Source organism: Phymastichus coffea, unplaced genomic scaffold, assembly GCF_024137745.1.
Source record: "Phymastichus coffea isolate CEN01 unplaced genomic scaffold, Cenicafe_Pcof_1.1 PCOF00033, whole genome shotgun sequence".
Taxonomy (NCBI): Eukaryota; Metazoa; Arthropoda; class Insecta; order Hymenoptera; family Eulophidae; genus Phymastichus; species Phymastichus coffea.
The window spans coordinates 3,260,749-3,274,026 of NW_026706844.1; the positions used below are offsets into that span (position 1 = coordinate 3,260,749).

Genomic DNA, 13,278 nt, shown 5'->3' on the forward strand with positions numbered 1-13,278 from the left:
ATTAGAGAGAAGACGTTTATCGTCGTTTTCGAGGATTGTACGAGACGTTATTTTCAAACGCTGTTTCTTTTAAAACATTTTCTTTCGCTAATTAGTTTATTCTCGAATCGAATGTTGATTTGTCCACGAATTCACCAGTAACAATTGGAAATTTATAGTTTTTACTTCACTATTCAAATAAATAAACTAGAATAGAATTAAGAAGGTTAGTCTAACAAGAAGGATTAACAATCGTCTCGTCGGATCTTTTCAAAAACTCGATCCGCGAAAGGAAAAAAAAAAAACAAAAAAGCATATCCCACATTGAATACGGTATGTCGCGAAACGGAGCATCATCGAAAAGCGTAGCGCCTCCACTGAAAAACGTCACCCCCCCCCCCCCCCCCAGAGCACCCTTCCTAAAAAGGGGAAAAGTCTCGCCTTTTTGTCACCCCTCAACGGACCGAGGAAAAAAAAAATCACGCTCGCGTGTGATTCCCATTGAATTCTTACCTTTTAGCGGAAAAAAGAATGGACAGGTGAAGAAGAGTAAGAGGAGCGTCGAACCGGAAAAAAGCAAACGCGGCCGTGATCGTCATCGGAACAAATCCCGAGAGAGGGAGAGAAAATGAGAAGCGTTCCTCCTCGAATGAAATTTTTCGGGGCCGGCTGGAAAAACTAGTTTTCCTTGCGTCACGCTTGCGAGCGCTTCCATTGTGCCGGCGTTCTGCTTCATTATCGACGCGTATTTTACGGAATAGAGAAGGCCTAATTCTTCGACGCGGACGCGTGGGTGGATCGTAACACGGCCAATTTTCCGATTTGACTAATGTCTTTTGATTTATGATGGCGCCGTCGTGTGAAATTGAGACGCTCGAGAGTTCTTTTGTACGATGATAATGATGCGGTGCCCGCGCGTATACCTCATCGAAAAATCGTTATGGGACGTGAAAATGAAATTAATCATTCTGATGGACATCTTCATTTGGTTTTTCATCGACCTTTGCTGCAACACAATTGATTATCTTTTTTAAAGTGTAATCCGCCACGCAATAAATCCAAAGTATCCAATATTAATGAAATACTAATTATTGAAATAGTTCATTCATTGTTATCAGAAATAAATTCAACCTGTTATTGCTAGCGGCACCATCGTCGACTAGAGTGTGCCATCTTTCGGTGGACGACTAAATAAAATCCTAAAATATACGTGACCCGCATTCGACACTCTTTAAGAAAAAGAAAAATGTTGAAGCAGTATCGGAGTAAACGATGCCTATAACGACACGAGCGAAACATCGCACGAGGTCGTCCTCGCGAGCGTCAGAACGATTCGAGCATCGACCTTGGCTCGGTTCGCTACATAGCTTTCTCCAGTGTGTTTTAGCGCGAGTTGCGTTAGGTGCATCGCGCAAGCAGCAGCCTCTCCAACGATTAAGCATACGCGAGCGCTCCGAAAAGAAAAGAGAGGACGCTAATTGACGCCAACCGGAGGCTAGTAAAGCCTCTTATGGTGCGTTTAGGCTGTCTTAATGGGGTTCCCGAGGCTTCCCATTCTTACTCGTGGCGTTGCGATATTTGCCTTCTCTCGTCGCTGCCGAGACAGCTGCGAATAAACTAATTTCAACTTTATACCGCGATTATTTGAAATGACATCGTGCCCTATCTTGTGAGAAACGATCGAGTCGCGTTTACTCCCGCCATTTCTTTCTAGAATATACGGAAATAACATTGCTTGACATTTGAAATTATTCGGCAAATTTTCTGCCTCGAGAACCCGTAACTCCCATTCCATTTCACTTAACAGAATGCGCCGAAGCACTTAATTGCCGATCCAAAAATACAATCAGCATCTAGAGTCGCGGTATAAATAAGCGATCGAATTAGCCAAGCGCAAAAACTCTCTCGGCGTCGCTCGCGAACTGGGGAAACACGATCGAGTCCCCGATAAATGATCGCGCGCGCCTCCGTCGAGGTAGGGGGACGCGGAGCGCGCGCGGAGACTCCCGAAATCGTACGCGGGAGCGCTTTCGCCCGAGGCCGGCCGCGGCGCGTCCGCGAGAAATTATCGAAAAATCAATTAGGGCGCGCGAGCGACTTCGAGACGGCCAATTTGCCGCGCGCGCGTGCGTGATCGACGCGGTGCGCGGCGCGTGCTTTCCTTTCGACGGCGGCGCGCGGGGCCAATCGGATTTTTAAATTAACCCTTCCGCGCGAGCACGAGAGATCCTTTGCATAACCGAGCGGTGTGAAACTTGAATAGCATTGTCGCGTGTCAATGACCCGCGTCTCGCCCTGCCGTCTCTCTCTCTCTCTCTCTCTCTCTCTCTCTCTCTCTCTCTCTCTCTCTCTCTCTCATTCCGGATGGGATGCGAGAGCGAGGCATGACTTTTTAATAAGCTTCGCGCCCCACACCGATGTCTTGCCATTGCGAGAGGAATGGATTTGTTTTTCCACACGTGGGAAAAAGGCTTTGCGCGGTGTCGGCGATCGATCGGACCCGCGGACGCTCATCCCCTCGATGGCTATTCTCAATCTTTCAAAATTCTTTTTCGTATATTTTTAATTCAAATCGCTGAAGAATACGCGAAAATAGCGTCTTTCGTAATAAACGAACCTCTTGTAAACGGACGTCACTCTCCCCCATAAATGTCCGAGCAACGTAGTACCGCGGAGGGCTAAAAATTAAGCGATCCATTAACCGGGCCGTCACTCAAAATTAAGCTGGTCCACTTCATCGTAAAGCGAAGCGAAAAAAAAAAAAGTAAACAAATCGAGGAGAGGGGTTTTTCACGTGCAAGGAAGCTGTAGACGCTTTAATGGACGTTTGAAATGATTAACGTGCGGATTGACAATGGGACGGCAGGTGAAATGGATCCACTCTCATCCCCTTTCCTTCCGGCAGAGTATATGCATGTACAGAGAAAGAGAGAGAGAGAGAGAGACAGTATAGGACCAACGACCTCTGGCACAGTGTACGTTTATTATTCATACGAATACTTTGACAGAGCAAAATGCAACCCTTGTTGCTTGACTACGCTAGGGAGGGTTGCGTACGAGTATGCACACATTCACGCGACGTGATTCCTTTTTCGGCTCGACAGTCGTGTTCAATTGGCGAGCTCGAGTTTGAGGTACCACAACTGGCATGCTAAACGAAAAAAAAAAAGAATTATCATAATACGTTACGCGCGCATCGTTGACGAAAGAAGAATGGGGGGTCGGCGAGCCACGAAATCGACCGTCGGCTATCAGTGGCAGATGAACGATCATCCCTGCCGAACTACGAGCCGGTCGCGCGGAGAGTCAACGTCCTACGCGGAGAGGCGATGCGCGTCGGCCTCTCTTTCTCTCTCTCTCTCCCTTATCGGTGCTATCGGTAAGAATTTAGCCGATAACTACCCTCACCCCGGCGCTTGGCAGCATCCCGCCCGTGGCGGCTCGTCGCGCGTGCGCCAAAGCTCCGCCCCACCGCTTGGCGCCTACGCTCCGCGGCGAGGCGAAACGCTCGCGGCCGCGAGGCCGCAGCGTCATTCGGTCTCGCGAGCTCCAGGCTGTCGGACGCGCGGCGACGGCAGTCTGCCCAGCACCGCACGCAGGCAGCGCAGCTGCGACGCGCGCGCGCCGGGCGATGGGAAGGGGAGGGGGGGTTGACGACCTGCCCAGCGACGAAACCGTCGACGAGCAGGTAAGACCATTGCCCGGGCACGACGTGTCATTAGCCGGCGCGCTGCGGCTTTCGCTCCTCTTCTTCTCCTTCTACGGCGTCGTCGTCCTCTTCTTCTGCTTGTTCTTCGCGGAGGAGCGCTTCGGGCTTGCGAGAGTATCGAACGCCTGCGGGCACTTTGCGGTTCGCGGGCACGAGGCGGCAAGCTGCACTCTCACGGGGATGCCTGTTGGTCTTGTCGGCGCGGTTCATCGGCCTCGTTTCGGGCCCTTTAACGAGCGTCGCGAGCCTTTCGGCCAGCAGCGAGCTTTGTCCGCGCGCGATTGCTGCTCGACGGATTATACGCGCTATCTTCGGCGGCGAGTCGGCCGGCGCGGACCCAATACCGGCTCTCGAGTGCCAACGGACGGCATTTCCTCCGTTTCACTTTTTTGCCGGCGCAAAACTAATTTCATTGCGGCTTTTCTTTGTTACTCGCTCTCCCTCCCCCCCCTCTCTCTCTCTGTCGATCGTTACGATTCTTTTTTCTTTTTTCTTTTCATTCGCTATGTACGAAATACAGTTAGAACAAGCTGCCTTTTTTTACGACTATCTCTAATATTTTCCTCTTTGCTGTAACAATTTCAGCTGCTCGTTGCGACGTGTTCTCAGAATTCAACGCTTGAAATCGGTCTAATTGCGCGTGCCCGCAGTTTTAAGTTCTTTTGCGTTGTAATCTCTCGTTGCACTATTAAATTTATGCCCCGTGGTGTTCTCTCTCTCTCTCTCTCTCTCTCTCTCTCTCTCTCTCTCTCTCTCTCTCTCTCTTCCTCCTTCTCTGATTCGACGATGCAAGAAGCACAATCAAAAATGGTATGTTTTTTTTTCTTTCGTCAATGCGAATGCATTTGCCGTGCGGACAAAAAAAAATAAAAAAACAAGGCTTGCATCACGATAATCACTCGCGAGCACGGGCGTACAGTTTTTAAGCCGCAGACGAAGCGTACAAAACGACTCCATTCCCGCGAGCGAAATTTCAATCCCGCGCCGCGTTATCGGGCGAAAAAGCTCCGCCGACGCCGTCGAGTTCGGTTTCCTCCCTTTCACGAGCGGCTACGTGTTGCGTCGCTTTACAAAACCCCGGCGCTCGCCTATCTCGCCTCCTGTTTTTTTTTTTTTTTTTTCATCTGCGTGCCGCGCTCGTTTGTAACTTTGTTCGCTCGAGTTCAATTGTAAGCCCCTCCCCCTCTTTTTTTTTTACGTTCGGCGTTGGCGATGATAATGTTGGGGTTTTATACAAGTAAATTCAAGCTACTTTTGTTTTTTACTTTGCAGGATACTACTTCGATGAACCAACTGTTTCGGATAATTGTTCCCTGATTCAGCTTTGATTTCATAAATAACATAAATCTCATCAAGGTAAGCTTCATTCTTCGAACGTGATCCGCACAGTTACAAACGATGCTCTCTGGCGTTCCGATTTCAAAATTAAATGATTGCAATTTATCCGTTTCAGACGCACCCGCCGAGGTTCGGGAACGGCGGAGGAGAGAAGAGACGAGGAGGAGGAGGAGGAGGAGGAGGAGGAACAAAAGCAGAGATACTCTTGATGTTTTTGATTGTTGCTCAGAAAGCCTTGACAAATGATATTGGCTTTCGGGCAATAATCATAATCACAAGAGAGTAGAAAGTCGACTGGGCGGCTCGGCCCGTAGCTGCCCTCTCGTGCGCCCTCTCGCGCGATCACCTGTTGCCATCAGCGACGCTCGCGTGCCAGCCGCCCCCGACCACCACGATGAACAATTCAACGCTCGCGGCTGCGTGTATAAGCGGAAGACAGCGGCCAGCCTTGGCGCCGCTTCATGGCCCTGCGTATCTGCATCTGGACGCGAGACAATGATATCGGCCAATTATAACGACGAATCCAGTCGCGGAGATGCGCTTCGGATTGAGAAGCTGTCCGGCTGAGCTGCGCTCGCGCAGCCAGTCGTAACTCCTTCGTATAACCTTTACGACTTAATTGCGGACACCGGGGTCGCGGGGAGAGGAGGAGGAGAGAGCCGTGCCTTTATTGTATCATTCCCATTTGCTGAATTGTTTGAATGTACACCAGCTTTTGTTGCCATTGCGCTATTACTACTGCGATTAACCTTATGTGTTGAATTGTTACGTAGATTTGATTGTATCGCCAAGCTGCCCCCAGACTTTTACGGTTTCTCTGCAACGGAAACGATGAGGAAACGAGCTCGACCGACTGTCCTTTCCTTTTTTCTTTGGACTCGAAGAGTGAGCGAGAGAGGCGAGCCACCTCGAGGGCGAGCGCTCGATGATTGCACTAGAGCGAAGATGAGCTCTGAGAATCGTCCGAACGATCGTGCAAGTCTTTACGACTCGGACGTAATGAGACGATGTGTTTTTCTCTCTCTCTCTCTCTCTCTCCCTATCTCCGCGATTCCGAATGCTCGCTATTCGTCTGTCAAAGAATGTCAATGGCGTCGCTATGCCCGCTCGGAACTCGAATGAGAGTTGGCTCGCGCTCGAGATCGCACCGATTTCCCGGTGCTCACGGACGCGAAATGCCATTATCGCGAACGGCGCGCGAGGCCATTTCGGCACGTGGCAACGGCCCGACCAGGCGTGAGCGCGGCGATTAATGATCAATTATTCCAGGAAACGTCCTGGCGATCGTTGCGCGCCATACTCTCGGCCACGCGCCGCGGTCCGAAAAGCCGCAACCCCCCGACGCAACGTCCAACGGTTTCGTGCAATGTTTGATTCGACTGGCGGTTCCGCGAAAGCTCGTACGCGCGAGTGCTATTGAACTCGTCCCAGAAGCAATCTTCGGATCGCGCCAACCGCCGACGCCTCGTCTTCGGCGACTCTGCGAGTGTCGCTTGTGTTTCTCGCCTCGCTGGACTCGGCTCTTCTTTCGCTCGAACTTGGAGCACGTCGCCGCGGCTACGAATCGCGATCGCGGTTTGTACGTTACAAGCTCGTTTAGGCGATGTCGCGCGATATTTATACTCGGCATTCCGTTCGCTTTATCTCTTTCGCCGGACAACGGATATACATTACGCGTATCGATCCGTTTTTGCCGGGGACAAGAGATCTATCTCATCGTTCTCGCGATCTTGCAGATCGTAAGCAACAGATTTCAACGACGAAAATTTAAACGGCACAGACGGAACAAGATGCGATGGGCCAATGACAAACGATTCGGAAAAAGAATGTTCAAGAATTTTCCCAGCCTAAAAATGAAAAAATTGATTTATCATGAAGCTTGTATAAAGAGGATTACGTACAAAGTGATCACGCTATACACATCTGATAATGTATTAATAATATAAAGCCGATTGCCAATATTGCAATGGAGAGCAAAACTATTGTCAAACTTGATTAGGCAAATAGCGAATGTTTAGATATTGACAGCAACTGAAAATTGGTGCACGAATGAAGGATACCACGAGATCATGCTATCTGCCAGGCTAACTTCGGCCGTGAACCCAACTTTTTTTCGCCGGCAGGCAATACTCCTAAACGGCGTCCTGCCAATCGGCATCGCGGTTAATTAACGAGCGAGCCGCGTCGGAAAGGCAGTCACGGGTCCACGGGATCCCGCGGGAGCCGGAGAAAAGAAGCCGCGAAAGCAGCGATGCGAAACTCGACGGGTATCAGGAAAGTTCGGCGCCTACTCGGCATGAATAAGGGAACGCCCGAGCGCGGGAATCGGGCGCCGCGGTGAGGCCGACGTAGGCGGTAAAAACGGCGCGATCCGCCTGTCAAAAAACGAAAAGCTCGCGCGCAAAGTGCCAGGCGAGGCGCAAGGGCTGCTGGATTATTTAGGGGGTCTTTTTGCGAGACGACGCCGCCACCGCGGCTGTAATTGGTCCGAGCGGCGTGCTCCCGCGTCGGTTCGCGCGCGGCTCGAACGCGACTGCACGCACGCGGCTGGCCGGCGCGCGGACGTGCGGCGTAAGCACGGAAAGTCACTTACGCTGGCGACACCTCGATCGATATGGGTCATACCCGCGCGGTGCTCAAACTTTGAAAGCCTCTCCCAAGCTCGCGCACTCCGATCGAATTCGTTATAAATATGCATGCGCGCTACGAATGTATTTGTCGAGTTATGACGGCTACGATTTGATTTCGCACTCCGAATCTCATACCCGTGCCGTTGTATTTCGATTATTCAACGGTCTTTGCTAAAGCGGGCGTCGCATTGATTTCGAACGGGGCAGCCAATGTCAAAGCGATCGGGCGATTTATCAGGGCGAACCGCGGAGCTGTCGTTTAGGAGGACGCGACGAGCAACGAGCGGCTCGATTCCCAAGTAATCAGCGGAGAATACGCGGACGCTCGCGATCGAGCGTTCGCGCACGAGCATCGGACGTGCCGAGAATAGCAGCGCGAAAAATTGGCTGCGCGAGAGAGCGCGGCGCGGTCTTATTCAATTAGCCGCCGGCAGCGCGGCTCTAATGCAAATTGAAACGGTGGATGATACTTCTGCGCGCGCGATAAGCGAAAATAAACTCTCGCGCGCGCGCGCGGTCGCATCGCTCATAATTCGCGAACAGCCATAGCCCGGCGCAACCCTCTCGGCTAATCGAATCAAGCGGCAGAAGACGCGCAGACGCGCGCATAAAAAAGGAGGGGGGCGGGGGCAGAGGGAGTGGATCGAGCTCGGTTGACAGATTGACATTCAGTCGCGCGAATTCGCCGTGAATATTTCATCTCGTTTCACCTGTCAGTCGACCGAGAGGGGAGGGCCGGGGAGGACGAAGGGACCGCGCAGTTCTATGTATAGACCTGGCGAACTTTCGACCTGGAATGACCCCGCGACGTACCCTTCTCCTCAATGCTGGGGATGCTGGATACCGGAGATAATCTTATGCGCCGAAGCGCTGTATTTGCAGTCCTTTTTTACTTTTTCTTTTTATTTTGCAGATTGGTTTCATTCGTCGGCAGATGTTTGGTTAATTATTGAATTAATGTTTGAGGAAGAGCATGTTGCGTTTAAATTTGAATTCGAAAACTGCTATAGTCAAATCGAATACTTATCGCGTACCGTTGAGAAATATTTCATGGTTTTATTTTCTTTACACATTGTTGACTAACTTTTATTTTTAATGCTTTATTTATCTGTTTCAGAAAAGACTTCTGTTTACCAAAAGCTAATACATAAACAAACAATAATTATGAATCACGTGGTATCAATAACATAACCTAAAATATTTACACGTTCTCGAAAACGTACTTGTCTTTATTTGTCGATAGATTTTAATTAATGGTTGAATTCTTTTTTTATTAATTTTCAGTTTCTTTTATATTTTGATAATCAATTATTATCACCTACGAAAGGTATACGGTAAGATACATAGCTTAGTATATAATGAGTTCTGACAGTACTAAATTCTTTTTAGATAAATAATAATGAGTATGCAAAAGGGAAACACGAAACGCTCAAGGCCACAAAAATACAAGAATCAATTTGCATTTAAGAATAATCTACACGATACATCTCACAAGACAAAGGCCATCAATAATCTACATATAGCCAATGTGTGCGAGAGATGTAAGAAGATTATAGAATGGAAAATCAAATACAAAAAGTACAAGCCACTCAAAGCCCCTGGAAAGTGTAATAAGTGTGAACAAAAAACTGTTAAATATGCCTATCACACAATGTGTGGTCCTTGTGCAAAGAAACGCAACGTCTGTCCAAAGTGTGAAAGCAACAGTGATTTGGTACCGGCACAACCAACTAAACAAGAGCAAATGCAATTGGATGCTGAAATGCAGCAGATGTTGAAGACTTTACAAGAAAGAAAAAGAAGAACTTTTATTAGATACATGAATAAAGAAAGTTCGTAGATTATATAATTTACTTATTCTTTTTTTAGTTATCCTAACAAATTGATTTTTCAGCTATTTTAACAATTTTTCATTTTCAGGTGATAAGAAAAAAAAGAAACCTACAAATAAAGAAAATAGTAATTATGAAGAGCGGGACAATAGTGACAATAGTGACAAAGAAGATAGTAATTCTGTGAGGACTCGTGATAATTTAATAGGCAAATTAAAGTCATTGATGATTGACAAAGACATAGACGATGATAATTTAGATAGTGAATCAGATGATTATGGTGATGATGATGATGGTGATGATGAGTTTGATGATGATGATAAATCAGATGTTCTTTCAGATTAATGCTACGGTTAAGAGAATAAAATTTTGTTACTATTTTTTAAAAACTTATAGTTGTTTACATTTTTTATTATGAATGAAATTTGTTGCATATAGCATTCTTTTTTTTATACCTTCTTGTCACAATAAAATTATGATCAGTGTTTACGATTTAATCTTAAAATGGTTTAGACCCAGCTATTATCATTAATAAAATTATAAAATGGAGGAACCAAAGAGTAAACCAAAAAATCTTGCTTGCATGAATAGAAGTATGTTCGAATATCTTGAAATTATTCTAAACATAACCAAATCTTTTGAGGTTTTCAAAGTGAGATTTTCATTTTGAATAGGTCCTGGTCCTACATACCAGTTGAAAAGTTTAACTGGTTTTGAAAATCATGATCCTTCGCGATACAGATATCCAGCGTACTCAATAAGAATTAAACCAAAAACCAAAGTAGTCAGTACTGGTCCAGGACCTTACCCAGTGCCTGGTTACTTTACACGCTATGGACCTGAAATTCCTCCAGCTTACACCATGCAATTCAAGCCTAAACAAAGAAGTAGGTTTATTTTGACATATCAGTGTCTGCTAATCTCACACTTATTTTTAAATAAAAAACATATTAGTCAAAATTGTGTTTTAAAATTAAGTTCTATTTTGTAGCTGGAACTCGAATCCCAGGTCCAGGAGCTCATGCACCAGAAAAGTGTCCCCTTGCAAATCACAGTAAAAATTCACCTGCATATTCAATGATATTCAGGAATGGTAAAATGCCTATTAAAGAAGGTCCTGGACCAATTTATATGGTACCCACATGCATCGGCCCAGAGATACCCGACATACGCGCAGAAGGAGCTTATTCTATGTAAGTCTATAGACTTATTTTATATAGTTGAATTAATATTTAAGTTAAATTTTGGATAATAAAAATCGCAACTTCCATCTCATACACACTCTGTTTTATACTAAATTTATATAGAAGTCACATAAATTAAAATTGTTTGTAAAAGAAAAAGCTTTTTATAGCTTATTAGAAAGCTATTCTGTAATTTATTTGATGATATTACAAACTCATAGTCAAATTTTATTTTCCAGGGCATTCAAACGCAAAGAAAAAATACGAAGTCTAGGTCCTGGTCCAGCAGCTTATGAAATTAAGCTCAATGTATATAAAAAGCAGAATCCCGCTTTTTCTATGAAATTTGGGCGCAAATTCGATTATCATAAGAACGTGCCAGGACCACAGTACAGTTATGACATAAATCTCGTGAAAAGACAACAACCCAAATATTCGATTGGAGTCAAATACAGTGAATGTGTCAATGTCGGGTTGATGGAAAACGATGATTAAATACTTCAAGTTTTGTAAATACATTTTCTGTGTAGCTATGCATTTATATAATAATATTATAAATATTTCCTAACATTCGTTAAATTTTTAAGTGTGATATTTTCTACCAGTATTTACTCCTGTTTCTTGTTTAAAAATATTAATATACTGCTGCGGTAATATGTAATGTTGCACTAGATAGTCAATTTTTTTAAATTCGATAGTAAACATGGAGTTAATTGTTTACGTCTGACGTCCATTTTGGGCTAACCCATCAAAATTTTCGTGTAAAATTTCTCTTCAAGCATTAAAAAAAGACTTTTAAATAAAAAAAAAATTATATATGGCTCCAACAAAAACTGAGCACGTCGAAGGTCAAGATAAAAAAAAAGGATTACACAAAAAATGTGGAAAATCGTGCGGCCCGCAAAGTAATTACATATGCAGTAAAACTCAACACGAATTCAAGCATCTGATTTTTCAATGCGGGCGTTAATTTGTAGGTCCTGGGCCAAAGTACGAGTTGAAGCCGGTAGTTGGTTACGAAAATCATTGCCAGAGCAAGTGGCGAGAGCCCGCTTATTCGATTGGCCGAGAAAAACGTGGTCAAAGGATACCTTGTGTTGGGCCTGGACCTAACAAATATTATTATCAACTACCTGGCATTGCTGGATACACCATTCCACGAGCAGTTCTTAAAGACCGCAAGTTCACTTTGAATTGAGCGAATTTCATTGAAAATGAAACATTTTACATTTTTCATAAGCTGTCTTGATAACGATCACTTAGGCGCTTGCATTGATCGGCTATAATTATTTTGAAAAACAGGAAAACCTTGCACTCCTGGGCCCACGTACACGTTGCCGGGATTTTGGTCACCAGCCTATACAATCGTAGGGAAACCAAAAGATCGCTGTCCACCGCCAAGTTCCGGGCCGTACGATCCTCCGAAATATCCCCCTGGACCTTCCTTCCCATTGTAATTGCATTATCAATCAATGTCGCATCGTTTCAACAAAATCATTATAAAAATAAGAGATCGGATATGTTTTTCAATGCAGTGGGTTGAAGGGGAAGTCTCAACCATGCCAATTCAGCCCTCCCATCAGAGATCCCGGACCGGCATGTCTTGTCAAACCCTGTCCGCCGGCCTTCAGTATCGTCGGCAAATCAAAAATAAACCCTCCTTGCGTTGGGCCCGGACCAAATAAGTACTTCCCAAAAATACAAGACAAAGCACCCGAATATACTTTTGGCATAAAGCATCACGAGTGCGAGGCTCTACCGAGGACTGAATGCGACGAGCTTTGTTAAAGCGCGCTTGCGCGAAACATCGTTGGACAAAAAAATTATCAACAAAAAAATCGTAAATATAGACGACGGCAACGGCAAACATTCGACTTCTTCTTATTGACGAAAGGGGTAATTGACGAGACTGAAGCAGCACTCGGAGTCGATTATAATAATTCGGTGTGCATGCAAAAAAAACGATTTCATCGTCCAAGTGGAAGCTTATTACGTAAACCTGCAGCTTAGATAGTCCAAATAGAATTTCCACTTTCAAAGTAAATCGCTGAATGAAAACATGATTTCATTCAGTTTCGATAAAAGCATAATTATTCGAATGAAGACGTCGACTCGTGGACAATTCATGATTCATCGTTCAATTCTTTACAATCGAAGCACTCGAAACCGAATCTTCTCTGGATAAGCTGCTGCCGACGGATCGCCTCTGCGGCGTCTGCGAGATATGCGCGTCTCGAAGATATCGATGAGTGTAAGCGCATTTAGCTCTCGGCTTCTGAATTTTGCAGCAGCATCTCGCCGCCGATGAGCGGAGAGTATCGTCTGCATGTTGCATCGCTCGCTCGCTCTCCGCGCAAACATTGTCAGTGGTCGGACGATCGATACGATGCAGAATCAGCTTGACGCAGTCGTGCAGACTACCGTCACCGTCAGAAGCGATAGCGAACCGCCTGGAAATCAGACCGGAAAGCACGGTGAGTCCTCGCACGCGCACAATCGGCTCACTCGTTGTAACTCAGCCCGGGGGTGCACGTTCTGCCTTTGGCTTGACTCGTTCCAAGTTGAGGCTGATGCGCGGGGGAAAATTGCATCGCTGCACCGATCGC

The 13,278-nt window shown here is 46.0% G+C and overlaps 2 protein-coding genes across 2 annotated transcripts; both read left to right on the plus strand.

Annotated features, from left to right (window-relative positions):
* The first annotated feature begins 8,856 nt into the window (after positions 1 to 8,856).
* On the plus strand, positions 8,857 to 9,965 carry LOC131663315 (uncharacterized protein C9orf85 homolog). Its single transcript, XM_058933664.1, has 3 exons — positions 8,857 to 8,983; positions 9,046 to 9,488; positions 9,577 to 9,965. Exons 2-3 carry the CDS (start codon positions 9,056 to 9,058, stop codon positions 9,831 to 9,833), a joined length of 690 nt encoding a protein of 229 aa, XP_058789647.1. The 5' UTR covers positions 8,857 to 8,983; positions 9,046 to 9,055; the 3' UTR covers positions 9,834 to 9,965.
* A 49-nt stretch (positions 9,966 to 10,014) lies between these two features.
* On the plus strand, positions 10,015 to 11,167 carry LOC131663314 (outer dense fiber protein 3-like). Its single transcript, XM_058933663.1, has 4 exons — positions 10,015 to 10,081; positions 10,163 to 10,375; positions 10,480 to 10,681; positions 10,912 to 11,167. Exons 1-4 carry the CDS (start codon positions 10,033 to 10,035, stop codon positions 11,165 to 11,167), a joined length of 720 nt encoding a protein of 239 aa, XP_058789646.1. The 5' UTR covers positions 10,015 to 10,032.
* The last annotated feature ends 2,111 nt before the right edge of the window (positions 11,168 to 13,278 follow it).

What these genes read in the sequence shown, in the direction of transcription:
- LOC131663315 (XM_058933664.1), top strand. Translation starts at nt 9,056, where the DNA reads ATGAGTATGCAAAAGGGAAACACGAAACGCTCAAGGCCACAAAAATAC. An exon ending in TAGATACATGAATAAAGAAA is followed by an intron (nt 9,489 to 9,576) that starts GTTCGTAGATTA and finishes TTTCATTTTCAG; the next exon opens with GTGATAAGAAAAAAAAGAAA.
- LOC131663314 (XM_058933663.1), top strand. Translation starts at nt 10,033, where the DNA reads ATGGAGGAACCAAAGAGTAAACCAAAAAATCTTGCTTGCATGAATAGA. An exon ending in ATTCAAGCCTAAACAAAGAA is followed by an intron (nt 10,376 to 10,479) that starts GTAGGTTTATTT and finishes TCTATTTTGTAG; the next exon opens with CTGGAACTCGAATCCCAGGT. An exon ending in GCAGAAGGAGCTTATTCTAT is followed by an intron (nt 10,682 to 10,911) that starts GTAAGTCTATAG and finishes TTTATTTTCCAG; the next exon opens with GGCATTCAAACGCAAAGAAA.